General features: G+C 47.5%; 1 protein-coding gene across 1 annotated transcript in view; it reads right to left on the bottom strand.

Annotated features, from left to right (window-relative positions):
• MYRIP (myosin VIIA and Rab interacting protein) overlaps positions 1-20,355 on the bottom strand; it is a 279,386-nt gene that overhangs the window by 11,785 nt on the left and 247,246 nt on the right. The window contains exons 12-14 of the mRNA XM_019662728.1: positions 15,986-16,048; positions 5,110-5,304; positions 1,116-1,170 (exon numbers count right to left, since the gene is read on the bottom strand). Of these exons, the coding sequence (XP_019518273.1) occupies positions 1,116-1,170; positions 5,110-5,304; positions 15,986-16,048 (313 nt within the window). The remainder of the gene's footprint in view (positions 1-1,115; positions 1,171-5,109; positions 5,305-15,985; positions 16,049-20,355) is intronic.

Raw genomic sequence — 20,355 nt, 5'->3', positions numbered from 1 at the left:
GGAGGGGATGGAAGGGGAGAGGAGAGGAGAGGGGAGGGGAGGGGAGGGGAGGGGAGAGGAGAGGAGAATAATGGCCAGGACAGTTTTGAGTTCAGATATTACACTTTTGCTACCCACACTCAAAAAGTAAATTTATTTTGATAAGATAATTCTAAATATAAACTTATAGTTTTGCACAATGAAATAAAATTTGGTATTGTTATTTAAATGGAATAATTTGAGTGTGGCAATGGTTACACAGTACTTGACATATATAACTTTGGTCTCAGAACCTTGGAACCTTGATTTTTCCAGAAACACATAAAGCTCAACGTCATCACACTCTATGGCTGTATCAGCTTAATAGCTCCTTGTCGTTTTGTCCTCAACATGGCCATCTGCTCATGTTCTCTGTTTCCTCCGACAAGACAAAGCAGTAGGAGAGAGCTCCAAGCCCTCAGCCGGGCCAGAATGTTCATCCGTCGCTTTGAGTTCCCTAAAAGTTGCTTTCCTGGCAATAGGGGAGCATCTGTGGTTTGGCACTGACACTAGCTAAACAGGGACTTTCGGCCAAGGTGATGGCACCTCAAGGACCGGAAGATGGCAGAGATGGCAACGAGGGTGATGATGATGACGACACGCATTTATTGGGCAAAGGGCTTTATGTGACTTATCTCATTTAATGCCCATGGCAACCACGGAGGGAAGTACTCTTACAATCACCATATTAAAGATGAGCACCTCGGGCCCTGGAGATTCAGTGAATTCTCCAGGTCTCACAGCTGGGAAATGGTGGGGCCTGGATTGGAGCTTGGGAGGGCTGCGGCCAGATCCCATGCCTCTGTCTCCCCTGCCCTGTGATGCTGTGATACTGAATCTCGGCTGGAACGTTACGTTTTACATTTTGAACTGTGACATACAGGTGCTAGAGTGATTGTGGTTACAGGCCGACATGACATTGTCTGCTGCTGGGCTGAAATAATAAGAGTTACCAGGCTATATAATGAAAGTGCTATTCTAGCCTTAAAAAAATAACCCATTGAAAACCATGAGCCTGGAGTCGCTTGCTTAGTAAGTGTCCACTTTTGGTGAGAATGGTGGCTACCATGTCTGAGTCATCCATGTGCTCTCCAAACCTTCATCACTGATGCCCAGGACTCCACTGACTGGCTCCTGGTTCAACCAGCCTTTCTGAGAGTGGTTCAAGGGCTGAGCATGGGCGTTCCATTAAGGAAGGACTTTGTGGTCAAAGCCCACAAAATAAAGAGAATGAAGCAGATTTCTTTACTGCAGGGCTTCTCGGAGTCTTTAATGTGCTAATATGAATCTCAATTTTCCTAGAAAGAGCATACAGATTTTTCAAACTTATTTGCTCCTAGATCATCTTGTTGGACTTGGCCTCCATGAAATGCACTTTAGGGGACTAAAGTTAGATGGTAACTGGTAGCATTTCTTTTCTTGCTCTCTGAGGCCCGAGAAGCGCCTGAATGGACATGACCACCTCCACAGGTTCAAGCGCGACATCCTCTGCTGTGCTGTGGGCATTGTACGGGAGCCTTGAGAAAGAGGACCAACATCCTCCGCGGCAGAGCTGGGCTCCTGGCGGGGCAGTTCCATTGTGTCTGTGGCCACTGCATGTATAATACATGATGGCATATTTGGTGCTGGTGAGAGTTACAGAGCAGAGATACAAGGGGAGCTGGGACAAGTTCCTCTACTGCCTCTGTGGCTGGGAATTATGGGGTACCGTAATGTCTCTGTCATTTCGCAAAGATGAGAAGGAGGAAGGTCCTCAGATGGGAGTGGGAGGGCGAAGGGGCCGATTTGTCCTTCCCCCTCCCAACCCTGCATAAATTCACAAGGTGGCCTTTGTGGGACCCCACTATTCACACCACAGGTTTGAGCATGATCACGCTAGTGGTTCTCTATTGACCCCCAGATCCATTTTCTACCCTCTCTGTCCTGTTCTGTTCTCTGCGAGGCTGACCTGTCTGTACTTCATCACCAAGCCTCCCTTGCTGGCTGGGGTGGTTTTGGCCAATGGGAAACACCAGCAGGAGATCAGAGACAGAAGTAGAAATATCTTTGTTCCCTGCTCTCTCCACGCTGCTAGGCTCCGTGGTGACAGATACCACTAGGGGGCGCTCGTCCAGGCTCCAGTGCTTGGGCTACACTGCCTAGGGATGGTGACCGCTCCCCCTATGGCTACTCTGGGGGTGCTGCAGCTTCCCTTAACCTTGTCCGCACCTCAGTGAATCGTCCTTTCCTGAAATTCCTCTCCCAGCCAGACCCCAACAGGTACAATAGAATCCTAGCTTCACAGCTCTCAGCAAGTGCATCACCATCACCGAGACAAAAAGGCATTCAGTGCAAGGAAATGAGCCCCCATTGTGTGTGCAGGGGAGGCTGGGTCTGGCCTGAGGTTCCTCACGTCTACAGGGGAGACAAGAGCAGGTGAGACGTGTCAAACCTGAGAGACTAAGGGAATTCTGAAATCCCCATGCCTTTCTCTAATTAAGTGGATGAACAAGGCAGTTTATGAAAACAGGCGATTCAACATACGAATGTGACATTTTTATCTCATGTAGCTCTGAAGCCTTCAGAAGTATTTTTAAAGGCGAAACAGCCTCAAGCAAATGTTCTCCTTCATCTCGGTCCCGATCTGCAGTAGCCAACGTTCAGAGGGCTAGAAAAAGCGTCGCCATTTCTATTTCTGACGGTCCCCGGGTTCCTCCGCACAAAGGAGGAAGGCAGTGAAGGAGTGAGGTGCAGAGCAGACAGACAAAGGCACGGTTTAATTAAATCCGCGGCACCCAGAGGCCAGCTGAAGAGCCAGCCGGGCCCTCTCCTGCCACTCAAATGAATTCCATCCTGCAAACCGCAGAGCAAAGCCACCTGCCCAGCCAGGCTCTGTGATCTGGTGGACTAAAGAGATAAAGAAAAGAGTCACCCCTTCTCTGACTCAAAAATCCACAGAATTCAAAGGAACATAGACGGAGTTTCTCCTGAGGTGAAACTTGAAAAGCTGGAGCGGGGGAAGGAAAGGAGGAAGAAGGCGGTTAATTCTTTGGGGACAGGGGAGGCATCTTAGGGAGGCCGGACAGGGGAGCAGTGAATGACAACCTCCTGGCTGGCTTCTCAGCATGTGTCCCCGCTGGGGTTAGCGAATTCTTGAATCAGTGGGTAAGTGAATGTGTTTCAAACTGAAAGTGCTAACAAACCCAAGAAAAGAAACATATTGTACAGTCAAAGCCTCTTACAAAATGAACACTCGACGAGGCTATTTCTCAACGTGCTCCTTGGGGGGAAGAGAAAGGCACATTCTCTTTGCTTTTAGTGTGCCGTGAGAACCGACCGCTGCCATTTGAATCTGGGTTATTTCACACATTGTAAGTTTTTTGGGTACCGTACTTTGTAAAAAAAAAAAAAAAACCAACGAAAAACAAAAAAATGTGCCTCTTTCTTGGTGAACCATATCTTTATCTTAACCTTTACAATTCTGTGTGCCCCGGATTAGGGCCATTTTCAGACTATCAGCTCTGAAAGAACGGTGCTATTGACATATGTAAGGGACATAGACCCTGCACATTAGAAGTAAAACATGTCTTCCTTTAAAAAAGCACTTCATTCATCTGATGTAATCATACATCAGGTAAGCGTTCTTCGAGCACCTGCTTTGTGTCAGTTTCTGGCCAAGGCTTAGAGGTACAGATAGGAAAGCCGGCAGGCTCTGTTCTGCAGGAATTTATGACTCTGGTACCCAACCCGGGGGTGACTGTGCCCCAGCCTCCCCACATCGTCCCCCTCCAACATCTGACAACGTCTGGAGACATTTCTTAATTGTCACAATTCAGAGAGTGCTGTTCCTGGCATCTAGCATTGGGTAGAGACCAGCAGTGCTGTTAAATATCCTACAACCCGCAGGACAGCCCTTCACAACGGAGCATTATCTAACCCTAAATGTCAGCGGTGCCGCGCTAAGGGGAGACAGAACAGCGAGGACAGCAAAGTGAGGTCGGAGGTCAGAGAGACACAGGTTTAGGTTTTATGGGGACCCAAAGGGAGAGGCTCTTCAACTTTTAAAGTGAAAGACATGCTGACTTTTGAAAAAAACTTCAAGTCATTTTGAATTGTTGTTTCAACTTTTAGCCAAAATGTCCTCTAATAACAGTTTCTGATTTTTGCAAACAGCATTCACTCGAGCACCCCCAAATCAGGGTTGATTCTGCTGGGCCTGAGAAGGGGGGAATCACCTGACTGGATTTGATACCAGCTTTGTGGGCAGGACTAGGCCACCTGGAGATGGTGATGATGGCCTGAGTGGCTAACGTCCATACCTCTCTGGGTCGCTCCTGGTCTGCATTGCTGGAAAATTCTCATGGGATCTTTACTGAAATACTTAACAACGGTTGTGAGTATTTATATGTAAGATGCTATTACATTCTTTTTTTCCCCTCACAAGTCAGAAGGATAGAAAATTCCATCACCAGGGGACGTGCCTGTGAAGCGGGGCAGGCCAGCTGTAGTAACCTCCGCTCTGTGGGCTACCACCCTCATTTCCTCCTGTGAGCCTAACAATGTTCCACCTGGACTCCCACAGATCCTGGTTATAGATTCTGCATACTCCCTGCCCTGCACGCCCCACCGCCCCCCAAGCTTCAGTGTGCTTTCGTTGCCACCAGCTCAGATCTAGACAGAAGACAGCCTTTGGGCCCCTGCAGACCCTCAGCCTACCTGCAGACAGCCCGAGGTGCCTGCTGGCTGGAGTAAGGGCCAGTCCTTTCCCTCAGAACAACTCTGAGACGCAACTTGAACCCCAGAGTTCCCTGCAGGGTCAGGTAGAAGTTACTCTTTGTCTAAGATCGTATCTTTGTTAAGTTTCCCCCCTCTCGCTTTCTTTCCCCACTCCCTTACCAGCCATCCCTGGGAACACCTCCCTACTAAGTCACTTACACACAAACCCTCATCTCAGGATCTGCTTCTGGGGACCCAGCCTAGGACCCTTGCCAAGAATGTATTTGTTAGGGTGGTGTGTCTGTGTCCCCATACTGTGTGTGTGAGATGAGTCACGACTTCATCTGCTGCCTCTTGCACGCTTGCTCTAGACAGGGCACGTCCACACCGACTTACGTTTTCTTCCAGGGAAGTCAGCTGCTCATCCAGCTTCACTTGGTCTGTCCCAAGAGGAAACGTCCCTTTCTCTCTGTCAGGCAGGACAGGTGGGCACTCCCAGGGCCCTGTAGACTCTGCTATCAACTCCTCCGTGGCGTTGATGACTTTCAGGACTTCTGTGGAGATGTTGCAGAGAGAAACAGCAGAATACTTCTGTTTGGTCCAATCACAGAAGGAGACAGAAGACAAGAACAGCACATTAACAACAACATGGCAATTCTACCCTATCGTGGTGCTCATCATGCGATCGCTTCCATTGTAACACACACAAACATCAACGTGCCAAAGGAATGAAAAGGTAAACACGGCAGGGGAAGCTCAGAGGAGGGCAGATTTGACTTGGCCGAGATTCTGTGACTCATGCTGAATCATTCCAGATTCTTAGGGAGGGAGGAAGGAGAAGGTCAAGTGGAAGCTACTATATCCTCTGCCCACTGCTGAGAGTTTTATATCCATCGCCTCATTTTCTGGATGATATGCTACATCTTCAACAGAGCTTCAGTCACAGACTATGTCAAACTACATCCATGATGTGGTCCAGTGGGTAGCTCTTTAGACTGGGAGTCAGGAGACCTGGGCTCTGGTTCTGGCTCTCACTTCATCCTGTTATGGGACCTTGGCCAAGTTACTTCCCATTTCTGGAACTCAGTTTGGTCATCTCTACAATGAGAGTATTGGAAAAGAGTTTCTCTGCAGTGCCTTGGTAGCTACTGTATGTTAGCTCACACGCACCTATTCTCAGGCCCATTCTCCCTCGCTGTCCTCTACCATAGATGCTGAACAGAAAAATACTCTATTTTCCCGCCTCCCTTGCTGCTAGGGGCAGTCATGTGACATAGTTCTGAGCAGTGAGCCTGAAGGGAAAGCCTACTGAGGAGTTCCTAGAAAAGCTTTTGTTTTCCTAACAGGTGAATAGATGCAGTTGATGCTTCTCCCCTTCCCTCCCCATTCCTTCCTTGATTATAGATGTGCAGTTATGACAAAAGTGGGGATGAATACCAAAATTCAGAGTAAGGTGGATCAGAAAGACTGAAGGAGCCTGTGCCCAGGTAGCTCAACCAGAGGATCAACTCATCCACCGTGAGTCACCACCTGCCTCTGAACATGTTGTTACATGAGAAAAATAATTCCCTATCTGTTGAAGCCACTGTTGGCCAAATTTTCTGTTCTTTGTGGCTGAACATATTCATGTTCATGTGAATTACATGGGGCTGAACTGACACAAGTCGCTTCTAGTTTTTACATTCATTCATGGCTCAAAATTATAATCGGTCCAGGTCTGGGCCAAGGTCATTAATGGAGTAGAAGGTCTTCAACCAGAATGAATTATCTGCATCTGTGAATTCATCTGAACATATAGCACCAAGCAATAAGCTGGAGATCAATGTTGCTTGACAGTAATGATTTCCACCTAGGATCAACTTTGTTTACCTCCTCACAGGCTTTATAAATTGGAAGTCAAATATTGCCCACAGGCATGTTTTTGTTTGTTTGTTTAGTTGGTTTTTTGTTTGTTTGTTTTGACCAGTAAAATGTTTCAAGAAAACCTAGAATTTTAATGCCTTTGGTACCTTCTGACTCATATTTCCTGGCTAAAATATTAATGATAGCTGTGGTTTGATTTTGCCAAGTTTGTTCCTCCAAGTAGATTCTGCTGTAGGCTTTGTCTCACTTGAGGATGTTTTCTAAAGCCCTCCCACTGCACTAGGGAATCGAAGTGTCTAAGTGACAAGTTAGTGCTGCATCCAGCAGTCTAGAAGCTGGCTCTACACTTCCATGCTGGGGCACCTGGTCTCATACCTGTCAATCTATAGGGCACATGTGCCCAGTGGGCTCCTCTCCAGCCCGTCTATGTCACAGCAGTTGTTTGACTTACCCAACAGTTATACTGCTTTTGATTCAAGGGGCTTCGCTACAAACCAAAAAAAAAAAAATGGGTTTGGGATATCAGAAGGTGATGAAGGGAAGGAGACACAGACCCACCAGAACAAGGGCAGTGTGTCCAAGCAAGCAGCCAGGGCCAGCTCTTCACCTTAGGAGAACCTTTCAGAGGCTGTCCTCCATTATCCAGGACCCTGGATCTCAAGGTGGCAGATTTTGGAGATGAATTGGGTTCAAGATGATTGGCATGAAACAGTTGCCACTGTGTGTTTACGTCTATTTTAGAAAAGGCAATGTTTTATATATGAAAGCAGATTTGTTACCCTTCTGTTATTTGCATGTATGTAGAAATAAAGCATGTATGTACAAAGTCTGCCCCTTATTTGGTAGAAGAGGTGTCCTTGTACATCTTTTGAAAAGAAAGACATAAGACTAAGAGATTTAAAAAAACAAAGGGGGGAGGGGATCACAGCAACATGGAATGGGAAATGTGAACATCGACACCAATTTCCAGTTAGTCCAGGGTCATTAACAGGCCAAGGTTATTAATGGAAGGACTTAAACGGTGCTTATTTGCATCCTGAGTCTAGGTGAACATACACTATCTAAACAGTAAGTTGGACATCGATGTTGCTTGGTAGTCACTGTTCCATTCAATCTGTAAACAGCCTGGTTTACTCAATCACAGGAGTTGCAGGCCGAAAGCCAAACACTGCCCAGAGGCATGCATTTTAGACAAGAGTGCCATCTGTGGGATAACCACCTCCCAGTTTTCTAGAGTCCCCACCACTCATTCTACCTATTTTATTGGGGGTCCATAGTGTTCAGGCCTTGCTCCAGGTGCTGGGACAAGCAGCAGACAAAGATAAAGTCCCTGCCCTCATGGCATGCCTTTAGCCCTACCCCAGCCACCTGACCTGGTGACACACTTTCCTGGCTCCTGAAGTCATTTGCATTTGCCATTAGGTCAGAGTGAGGAGTCGTGAGCAGAGAGCACCTCAGCTTCTCTGTGGTCTGTGGCCTGGTTCAAGATCTGGACCACTTCAGAAGGGAGCTAGCCTCCAGCTGGGGGAAGTCGCTGGAAAATAATTTCGTGAAAACTGGACAAGATGTGTCTGTCTGGTGGGTGTCCCAGTCTTTCTCTCTACCGGAAAACAAACCAAAATCCATAAGCATTTGCAGGGGATCATGTGTTTCTTTTTTTTTTTTAAAGAATTTTATTGGGGAATTGGGGAATGGGAACAGCGCTGGGGAATTGGAGGAAGGGGAACAGACAAGTTGCTGTCCTTTTGTTCTTCAGTCTAGTTGTGGGGGACGTTGCTTCACTGGCCCAGGTTGGTACCATCATTGCACTCTTCCAGGGTGAGGCAGATCAGTCGCTGGCTTCTGGACGGCCGCTCACTGAGGCTGCTGGCCGCTCACGCTGGCTGCTGGCTACACACGGTAGCCCATGGCAACCCACTGCCACAGGGGCTGCAGCCTACGCCGTTGCTGGCGACTCATAGCAGCCCAGCTCCAGGTTGAGCTGTTGTTCAGCATCTTAGCTGTGGAGGGCAGTGTCACTGGCCCTCATATATGGGATCCGAACCAGGGCCCTCTGGCATCTCAAGCCAGCTCTTAACCAATGTGCCACTCGGCCAGCCCGATCATGTGTTTCTTATCTGTTACCCGGGAGTGGGCTCAGACTTGGGGGTGGAAGCTCACAGAGCACTCACTGGAAGTGAGGATAACTGGTAGTTAGTTAGCTAACTTCTCTGTTCCTTCGTTTACTCGCTGGCCCAATAACAGAGATTAGATCTGTTACAGGGCTAACACTAATTTGTTATGTAAATGTCCTGTTCCCTTTCCAATCTAGATTTAAAAGTACAAAACAGCTTCTACAGTTATGTTAAACAAAGCTGTATGTGGCATTGGACAGGGTGTTCAGATGAAAAGCTGGTGGCGACTCACGGGTGCTGGCAGGGAGCCCTGTGCGTGGGGGACAAATGACAAGCTAAGACTCCTTTCTGCTTTATTGCTCACAGCACCGGAGACACAGGCTGAATGGCACAAACAAGCACGATTCGAGAGCTCGCGAGAGCTATTATGGCAGCTGATATGACTCCAGATATTAATTACAAGAGGGATCACATGAGATGGTTTCATGGCATCAAATAAGGAGGAGGTGAAAGTGCGGGGGAAATCAGCTAAAGGACAAGGAAGGTTGGGCTCAAAGACACTGTGGCCGAGGGCCCCCTAGATAATGGAACGGACACGGCTGGGAGCCCACGCAGTCACCAACTTCAACCTTCTGGTGAGCGCAGAGATACAAATTAAACAGCCAGTTTTATTAAGTGCCAGACACAATCACAGTTCCCTTTAAAAATGTCCAGTGTACGAGTATGCCTATGTGGCTTCACTCAGGGGCAGCACACACTTCCAGCTGGTGGTCCACCAGGGGATGTGTTTGCTCCTCGGTCTCCCCACTACTGACGGTCACCCCTGAGAGACTGAGTGTCCCCTTCTGGGGCTCAGGCTGTGTCCCTGCCCCACATGGAATGTCAAATCCACAACGTCCAGTTCACAACCACTGGGACTGAAGTCAACAGTCCACCACTCAGGGTGCAGAGGTGAGAAGAAGCATCCCAGTGCTTCCTCTTGACCTAAGGGGGTGTTCCCGATCACTCATCACTAAGGCAGTGAAACAAGGGTCTGCCTTAGCTTCCTGCCCAATTATAGCCAACAATAGGACCAATGCAGACCCGGAAGAAGGTTAGATACCACTCTGAGGTTGGGGCCCTGCCACAGCGGCCATTTCAATGGACCCAAGAAAGAAGAAAGTTGGGACTCAAGGCATACATACAAGCTGTATCCTTTGGTTCTTTCTAGGGACTGTGGGGCAGAGCAAGGCTTCTTTACTTTGGTCTCAGTCCTCACAAAGCTTAGCCTTAGCAACCTCTCCATCCTGTCCTCAGGCACCTTTTCTTCCTATCAAAATCACCCTCCGTTTACTCTTCCTTATAAACTGTTTTTCAGAGACATGCAGAATACAAGGTGTTGCCAGGGGGAGTTTCTGAGTCTACAGAACTCTAAAGAAGAAAGTATTAAAATAATAGTTTCACCTTAAACACTAGATAGATCTACTTATTAGCAATTCTTGCAAATTATCCTGAGATTTTCCCACCATCATCATTCATTTCAAAGCTTTGTGTTTGACAAAGAAATGCCGACTCATTTCGAGCTGGAATAAACAAGAATATTCCTTACCAGAATGGCTCGGGCTTGTGAATCTGTGAGCAGCAGGGCTCATTAGGTGCCTGGCTTGATAGAAAGGGAACGCTTTGGGATGATAGAGGGCTGGTTCCCACCCCAGCCCCACCCTTGGGCATGCACACCTGCCGTCTCAGCTGCCCCAAAACAAATCTGGTGTCTGGCTGTGTGTGATGGATGGACTGGGGCTGCAACAGAGGCCTGGGTACTTATGCGACTTGATATAAGTCTTGATGTGATAGAATCTAACAAAAAGTGGGAGAAAGCTTTGAGAATTAAATGATGTGGACAGGTATCTGGGGAAGAAGAATGTTCCTCGCTCCACCTTGGACACTTCTGATGCTGACTTATAACAAGAGCTAAGAGGCTTGGCCGGTAGGAGCTGAAGGGACACTGACACGAGGATTTCTGTGAGCTACAGAAGCAGGCAGTATGCTTGGAGGTCCCTGGGTCAATCTATGAAAGAGCGGGGTTAGTGGCAAGCAGACTGCCCCTTCAGAGGCTCCGACAAAGGGCATCCTTAGCCTTGGGCTCTGCAGGCCTGGAGCCTAGGGTCCACCACTTTGTTTAGGGGTCTATGAAAATGTTTCAATTTCTTTTAAAACTGGGAGAAAAACAATGAAATCTTAGATCCAGGAGCATGTTTTAATACATAATGTTCATATATGAATCTTGATACCAACATAGTTGCAAGATACGATTTTAAATGCTTTTTACTGCAGCCCAGGGCATGCAGAGGATGACAAATGGGAAAATGGAGGCAGAGACTGGGCCTCACGGGGCCCCAAATGCCACGCTCAGCAGCTTGAGTTCTGTGCTGCTGATGATCAGGCGACACTGCAGGCTCTTGCTGCGCCTGTTATCAGAGCTGTCATTTACTGGGCGCTGATCACGTGCCAGGCTCTGGGATAAACACTTTATTTGCCTGGCCTCATTTAACCCTCCTCACTGCCCTATGACGCAGGCACTAGGGTCATTCTATTTCCCAGATGAGGAACGGAGGCTTAGAGAGGTGATGGGGTTTGGCCTGAAGGAGCTGGGATTTGTCCACCCGATTTCAGAGCCCAGGTTCTTCCCACGCCGGCCCCAGAGGCTTTAGGAATGTGGTTCTGACTGCCACGGGAGCAGAGATGGAGGGCTGGGAGAATCAGAGGCAGAGAGAAGCCCAGGAAATGACCGGTGCAGCTTGAATCAAAGGTCACAAGGGCCGGGGGTGGGGCGGCTGCCATGGGAATAAAAGGATGAAAGGCACAATATTCTGGAAAGAGAACCCAGAGCGCTGGGGCTGCAGGCGGAAGAAGAGGGAGATGCAAAGCCGCTGCTGTGCTTTCCAGCTGAGTGCTCTGGAAGAAACGGGTACCATTAAAGGAGATTTCAATGCCAGGAGAGGATGAAAGGTTCATTAGGCTTTTGAAATAAGGAAAAATGTAATATTTCAAAGATCTTTCTCATAACCCGAGAGACAGCGCGATTGCCAAATGCTAAAATGGGGTAACTTCCAAGTCCTTTGTTTAGTCTTGATCGTGAATCCATTATTTTTGATGTCAGGTTTCTTGAGCGGGTTTGGAGAAGACACAACCTTCATGGTTGGCTTTAGTAACAAACAAGCAAATGTGGGGCCCTGCAGTCCTCCTTGCAGCCGTGCGATAAATGCATGTTCTTTAGGGGCCCAGTAGGAGGCAGTGGATATCCCAAGTAACAGAAAGAAGTTTCACAGGGATCATCTAAAGACAGTTAGGACACAAAGGGGTGGCTCTCCTGCAGGAATTCCAGGCAGAGTGGAAAAGCCTGTCCCCTGTTCAAGTTGCACAAAATGCATACGAGGCCACACCTTCTGCCCCGCCCACTGCTGCTCCAGCATCCCTTTAGGGCAAGAGGAGGAGAGAGAAAGAAGCCCTTTTAAAGTGAATGTGGATCCTTCCTGTGCCAGCTATGCCTCTGGACTTCTCACTATTTCACTGAACCCTCACAGCAACCTGGCATGGTTGGAGTCCCCTCTTTAGAGACGAAGAAACCATAGCTTTAGTGAAAATGCAGAGCTGGGACGTGAGCCCAGAGACTTTGGTCTCTGAAGTCCACGCTCTTTCCCACCTGTCACATCCCCTGCTCCGTGTGTTTGATTCCCGAGACCCATCGCTCTGTAGAAAGTGATGCTGGACGAGGCTCAGGCTGAATGAGCAGGCCAGTGAGCAATCCATCGGCCAGTGAGAGAAGGCCCCAGGCTGTTGTGACACCGGGCAGGATGAGCACACTGAGCTGGCACACCAGCAGGAAGCCACACACTGGGGCTTCGGCTCGCCTCAGTGACAAGCTCCTTTCTAAGCCTCTCTGAGCTTACCTGGGCTTGAGCCGCCAAGGCCAATTAGAGTGAAACAGAATGTGGTCTATAAGAAGACCTGCTCTGAGTGGGACCCAGATGTCACAGTCCGCCCATTACTTTTCTGTCCCATGTTACAGATGCTGTCTTGGCTTCATGAAACACTTCTATCACACGACCAGAGCAAGCAAGGAAACTTGTCCAAATGCCCTGATTTCATATATATATATATATATATATTTTTTTTTTTTCATTTTCAAACGTAAGAAATGAAACTCCATATGTCCTCCTAAATAGTTGACAGAAATCTGCTAGGAAAATTCAATGCAAATATGTTTCAGTGCTCGTGAAACATAAGGCGTTCCGGCGAGGCCTCTACAACCCATCAAAATACATTTTCCACAAAGAGATTCGTGTCCCAGAAGAGTGACTTGATGAAGGAGGGTGGCGCAGAATTTTGGAAAGAAATTGGAGCATGAACCTAATAAATTCGCATATGTAACAAACTGAAATAATGAAACATGACAGAGAATAAAGAACTCACCTCTAGGAGTGGTTTCTTAAAGCATCTAGGTTTTGATAATCAAACCATTTAGAAAAGAAATAACATTTTTTTAAAATGGTGATTGTAGAAATGAATTTTTAAAAATGTGCTATTTGCAGTTTAGTTCCAGAATTAAACCCACTTGTCTGTTTCCCTGAGGCCATTTTCTTGCCCTTCCTGGGTGGAGTCCCTGTGACTTGATGTGGGCCACTTGACCAAGGCCACTTCAGGCCCTGGGACCATTACCTGTGACCAACCCTCCCTGGCAGGTGTAGACCAGGCAGGACTTTTTTTCCTGCCCAAGGAGGCAACCACACTCATTAATATTTTTCGCTTTTGTATACTGGCTATTCCTCAGAAAAAATGGTTCCTGATACAGACTAGAAACACTTCCCCACTGCTGGCAGTAACCAGGGCATCACGAGGGCACATGCTCAGCTCTGTGGACGCTCAAGGAGACATGAGCTTCCATGTTCGTCCATGTTCACTAGGAAAGGAAGTGGCACATGGCAGCCAGGGTGACCTTGATAAATGTAAGGTCCTCCTTGTTATTTCTCTGCTGAAACTTTCCAGGTGCTTCCTACCTCGCCCAGAATAAAAGTCAAAGTTCTCTGCGTGGCCAACACGGCCCTGCTTGCTCTAGCCCCTGCCTTCTCTCCCTTCTCCCACCACGTTCCCTTGGGCCATGTCGCTCCAGCTACCCTGGATCTGAAATCTGTTCCTTGAACTTGTCAAGGTCATTTTCACCTTAAAGCCTTGCATGGGTTCCTCTGCCTGGTAAGCCCATCATGGAGGTCTCTGCCTGACTTTTTCCCTCTTGTCCTTCAGGTCTCAGCCTGAGAGACACTTGGTCAGAAAGGGCCAGACCAGCCAGGACGCTTTCTCCTTCCAACTCGGTCCCATCACTGCCATGCTTAGCCTTCTTCTTAGCACTTACCACTCTCTGACATCTTCCCCTCCATGTGTTTATGTATCTATCAGCTCTCCTCCAACAGAAGGTAAATCCCTGAGAGCAGGGAACGTCCCTTTCTTATGCCTACTGTCATGCAGCTCACTCAATAGTTCAACCATTATTTGTTGACTAAATGGTGAATGAACAAGGATTGTGGCACCATGGCTCCCACGGGAAGTCGGGCATGTCTTTATTGTCTCCTGTAAGTATTGCTGGGCCTGCAAACCAGGAGGATCCATCTGTTCCTTCATTGGTGTGAAAATTAAGGACCTTCCCCTCAAGCCACATTCTCCCCTCCCCAAAAGAACAAGTGAATATTTGTCCCAGCACCATTTATTAGGAAGTGATCTCTTTACAACTAGAGGTGAGAGAGGTGGGTAGAAGTCATAAGATAAGTCATGAGTTAAATTTTAATATATTCTATGATATCCTCGGGATTATTTCATTGCATCTTAAATCAATATTCACAAATTTGATTATTGTGCCTTTAAAAACATAAGGTAATATCTTAATAACTAGGCCCTCTTCATTCCTCCTTTATTTTTTTCTAAAATTTCTAAATTATTCTTGATTTTATTCTATCAGATAATTTCAAAAATCCTTTTGGAGAGATAAAAAAAAAAGTCCAGTTTGGATTTTGATTTGAATTCCATTAAACTCCTACCCTAATTTTGGAACAATTCATCTTTACACTGTCTTGCCTACTAGCAGACTGCTAGGTTTCTTGGAGATATGCGGTTTTCTCGTTAAGCTTTAATTTCGCGTGTTCTGCTCCTATTATGGAGGGAATTAATTTCCATTTTACCCCCTACCTCCCCCAATCTGGTTTGAGATTTATCTGCAAATTTTAGTTCATGGCACATTGATGGCTAACCTAAAAGCTCCTGACATGGGAAGTTCTATTGTAAACCTCAGAACCACTTGAGCTGTGCTATGTAATTATGCTGAATGATGCAGATTTATGAATAGACCTGATACTAGCAGACCTTTTCTTTGACTACAATGGATTTGTATTTTGCATGTATTTGCATTCAAGGTTGCTGTATCCTTTCATAGGCTATATATCTCAAGTAACATTCATGATCTCTGACCTTATCTAAGTTTTTATTGCTGCCTGGGGAGCCTTTCTATTTCTAAACATTGCTTTCTCTCCTGTTCTATGCAATAGCTATTTCAAACCCTCTCCACAATGCTGAAACTCCAATTCCATTATCTGCTCACTTTTAGAAGACAAACTTGCCTTCTAGTTCAAAAGCTCAAGACAGGAGAGAAAAGCTAGAACATAAAACAAAACCTCTTCAACTTCATGACATCAAATTTACCCGCTTACTTGTATCTGGACCAATCCGTCTTTGCTATTGCAGTGCCTATGCCCCATCTGTTTTCTGGGCCTCATCCCCTCCATTTCCCCAAGAGCCCCTTATTGTTGGACATCTAGGTTTTTTTGTATGTTTTCCTACAATAAAAATATGATGCTTGGTGAACTGCGTTGTGCTATATACCCTTGGCTGTTTGTCCAGTTTTCCCTTAGGATAAATGAGCTACTCTGGTTTTCTCTCTTCAAACCACATCTGTCCTATGTCCCCTTCTACTGCTATGGTGGAGGCAATGTCAGTTTTTCCTGGGCCTTCAGATAACACCTGCACTGCACTGGAGCTCTGGACACTCTTCCTCTAGTACTCAGTTCATCTCTTTCCTCGAGACAAAGATGTTCTGTTGCAGTCCCAGTGACCCAGGAGAGAACCTGGGGCTCTGTCTTCCCAGCCAGGCAACAACCCCCTTTCCTCTCCCCCCCGCCCCTCCATACACAGGTCACAGTTGTGGGAATGTGCGAAGCCATGATGACATGAGTGAAGCCAGCAACAGCGCGAGTGAAATGAAACCGCCTCACCTGTTCAAGCACTGTGGATAAGAGCTGTAGCTCTAAGTGGACAGCTAAAGCATCTCTGTTTTCCTAGGGCAATGGTTAAATAGAAAGGTAGAAAAGAGGTGTTAATTCCTCAATAGGCATACGGCCCACTGAGATCAGTATAGTTCATAAGATATAAGTTAGTATCTAACACTGCACTCTTCTGCAATAAAAATGCTACCTGAGATAAAGACATTGAATCCTCTGGTGAACGGTGAGTTATTCTGCAGGGGTGAGATACAGATGGACAATACAGTAAAACCTTGGATTGCGAGTAACGTGGTTTGCAAGTGTTCCACAAGATGAGCAAACATTTCTAATACATTTTAACGTGGTAAACGAGTGATGTCTTGCAATATGAGTAGTTTGTTTCTGGAATGAATTATGCTCGCAAATCAAGGTATTACTGTACTTGATTTTAAGTCGACACTGTGATATCAACCAAAAGTTTCTCACAAGCATTTTGAACTTCAGAAACCCAAGGTTCTGGGTTTTCTTAGACAACATTCGACAAACCTGCCTCCTTGATCACTGACCAGGGTTGTGTTTCCATGTGATCTCATGTTAGGAAATGGGGAGCAGTCATGAGAAGATGCACAAATTCACCTCGAAAGATACTTTAGTTTAGAGAAGTCTCAGTACTTTGATGAGAATTATTCCATGAAACTATAAATATGGGAGATAACAGCTGGTCTGTGACTCCCTTGTGAAAATAAAGCACAATGATTCAGTGACTTGTGATAAAAATTAATAAACAAAGACACTTTAAATAAAATGCTTTCAGGATAGTGGATATACAAATTTGACTATATTGTAAGAATTTACAAATTTAGGGCTTCAACACTCACATTCCAAAAGCTTGACACATAGGACATTGTCGTATAAACAGTGTCATAAGTGATACTTATGTCAGGAAACAACAACCCATTTAATCTGTGACCTATCTAGATCCATGGGATTTTGAAGCCAGAAGGGACTTCGGAGATCACTGCTCCAAGCCTGGAATGATTAGGGGGTTTGTGGGAGATTCAGCTCCTGAACGTGGTCTCCAAACTCAGGCTAGGAGTACTTGGAGTACTAGTACCTGAGTACTAGGAGTACTCAGGCACTTGTTTGCATCCCTCTTTCAGGAATGCAGCACCTGCACACTGATAAAAGTGAACTGGCATCTTAAGATGATTAACCATAGAGCTGGGAGGAATATGGGTGGAGCTGGGCCCCTTAACGCTCTAGTCTTGACTTCCTGTTACACTTTGTGGTAACTTCCGGGGGGAGGGATGCTAATAAATAGGAAGCCATCTTGGAATCGGGTTTTTTGTTTTTTGTTTTTTTTTTGCACGTGGGTGGCCGGTTGGAACACTGGCTGGCAAACGTGCATTCACACGCTCCTTGGTGGCTTTGTTTCTTTTTATTTTCCCAAATAAACCACTCTTTTGGTGGACTACCTAGAGAATTATTTGGCCAGTTTACAACACCTGGAAGCAAATGGTTCTAAGAACCACTTCAGCCAGGACTTCGCTGCAGAGCCACTGGCATGGCCACCTGCCCAGTGGTAGAAGAGAAGCAAGTGCTCGTTGCTGGGCTCTGAGGACCCCATGGTTCAGGAGGCTGATGACTGAGGCTCAATGGAACCAAGCTGACTTAAAGAAAAACCATGAACCTTTGGGTGTCCAGCTCCTGGGAGGTTTCTGGGCGGACCCCAAGCTCTGTACTTTCATTCTTCAGCTAGTTACAATGCAGGTGGCAGTGACCATCCTGGAATCATCATTGGCCTCCCAGCTCCCAGCCCGAGTGTGCCAAGTCCAGAGCCACGTCTGCCCACCGCAAAGGGCTCCCTCAAGTCAAGAAAAAGCATGTTTCTAAAATGGTTCTTCTGCCTCTGGACAGGATCCTGAAGCCCTAATTCCTAGATGGGTTTTCATACCAAGGACACTGAACTGCCACTGATGTCACTATGTCTCTAGGGACATGCACATTCCTCCACTTTGGCTCCCGGAGAGCAGGGCCAGCGGTGGAGGCAGGAGGGACAGTGACATCTGGATAAAGCTCTCTCTCCGAATCAGGCAAGGACCCTCTTGATAAGACAAAGGCAATCAGCAGCCAATTGGCATTTGGGTTGTCCCACTGCTAAGTCACAACACTGACATGAGATTTTGTGAACTGGGGACTCTTCTGTTTGATTTCTGTCTCAGTCTGGCTTTTTTTTTTTTTGCCCCCAGAGGCAGACTCAGAGACAGGGATTTGAGTGCATGTAGTTTATTTGGGAGGTGAGCCCAGGAAACAGTGGTGGAGGAGAGGGGAAGTGAGGCAGCAAACAGGAAGGAGTCCGTGAAGGCTGCCTTCTGAGGCTGTTCATCCCTGTGGGTGCCCAGAGCTCATTCTGCTCAGTGTGCAGCTCATGTCCCAGAGTCAGCTCCCAACAGGCACAAGGGAGCTGGAGGATCTACGCTCTTCCCATCAGTCACTGGGACGGGCTGCTCCTGGGGAGCCTACTTCTCTCATGCCCAGCCTGCCTTCTGCACAGGACAAGGAGCCCCTGCCGCCTCAGGGGCCTCAGGCAGTTGAACTTTGGGCCAGTGCACTACTGTGGTAAACAGATACTGTGAGCCCTGATGGCTTCTGGGAGAGGCACATCAGCTCAGCTCCACCTCCAACTGTGCCAGTGTGTGCACGTGTGTGTGCGCGCGCGCGCACACGCATGTGTGTGTGAGCATACAAATTAGTTGCAGCTGGATCACAGGGAAGTCATTGTTATTCTGATCCTGACAAGGGGACCCTGAGGTTTCTGATGCAGTGTCTTCCCCATTGCATCCTGCGTGGCGTGACGAAGTGCCAAATGTGGCTGCAGACCTATGGCTCGACACTGCGAGTGCTGGCTGGAAACGGGAACTAGGCTGTTCCTTTGGATGTTATTTCATGGCAGGGAAGTTTACTTTCCTTGGGACTGTTCAAGGGGAAACAACAGTTTATATCTGCTGGGCTCCTGCTATGTGCTAAACCCTATGCTGCATAATTCGGTCCTCACACCCCTACCAGGGGGACGGTTATCCCTATTTACAGATGAGGCCGTGATGTGTTTATCCAATCAACAATGAAGACCAGGGCTGGGTCCTAGGGATCGGTTAAAAATCAGACAGACGTGGGCTTGTTCACATGTTGGGAGCAGCTCTGCTGCTAAGTGGGGAAAGCCAAAAAGGGCCCAGAGGGATGGGGAGGACAGCTCTGAGGCGGGGTGCCGTAAGCAGGCAAGGAATGACCCTGGCTTGTTCTCAGCAGGGGCAGTGAGCCAAGACATGAACCCAAGTCCACAGAGTTTGTAAAGTGCACGGTTGTGTTTCAAACTCAGCCTAATCCTGAAGATTGTCTCTATGCCCTTCTTATTCTAAATAATATTTGATATGTAAACCTGAATTTCTGTTTTCCTTTCATCAGAGCAGCCCATGCCTGGAGAAAAATGTACTAATTATCTTTTTTTGTTGGCTACATGGATTTTTACATACAGCAACTGATACCTGGTTAATATTTAATTCATTGATTTATGGTAGGCTGGGGGAAAGACCTAAAATTTTGAGAAACTGACACATTTGGGGGTTTGAATGAGAACAACGCTCCTAATTTCCTGCTCAGCAAGGGCACAGGGCAGGATGGGGGTGGGGTGGGGTGGGGGGGCTTGTGCACGTGCCCAGGATTCCCCATCCCCCCTCTCCCTCCTTTCCCTGTTCACATTCTGCCGGGGAGAGCACAGCACAGTCTGGTGGCTAGGACTCCAGGAGGTGAGGCCTGCAAGCTGATGAGCAGTGGGGGCGTGGCTCATCACAGCCTGGCATGCCGCTGGCACAGTGTGACTAGCTGGAGCCTTGGGGCCACCAGGTAGCAAAGCCAGAGGATGCAGAGCCCTTGTAAGAAACAATGTGATATTCTTCAGTTACCACCTGGCTCTCAGCTCTAGCAGACAAATGTGACGGGGCATCGGTTCCAGTAACAGGATCAGAGCCCATCGCCATTGAGGAAGTAATGAGCTGGAGCCCACATCTCCAGAGGGGCTGCCTGTGAAGGCCAAGTTCTGCTCTTCCAACCTACAGACGTACCAGAGGAAAGACAGGGACGCTGTCCACAGGCAGAGGCCTGGCAGATTTATGAGTGAGGACTCCACGTTTATGGCGGCTGGGACGGGAATGAGTGAGAGGCAGAGTCTGAGGTGCTGCAAGTTTCAGGGGCTCAGCCATGGAGGACAGTCCCTGCTTCCCTGTGGGCCTGCTGTTGACCACCTGCGGTCATTCTGAGGTTGGCCTGGCTACGCCACAGTACCCCAGCTTGGCTGTTGAGCAGGTGAAGGGGGCTCATTCACCTGT

The sequence above is a fragment of the Hipposideros armiger genome, unplaced genomic scaffold (genome assembly GCF_001890085.2).
Source record: "Hipposideros armiger isolate ML-2016 unplaced genomic scaffold, ASM189008v1 scaffold_380, whole genome shotgun sequence".
NCBI classification, from domain to species: Eukaryota; Metazoa; Chordata; class Mammalia; order Chiroptera; family Hipposideridae; genus Hipposideros; species Hipposideros armiger.
This window is presented reverse-complemented; position numbering and strand designations above follow the sequence as displayed.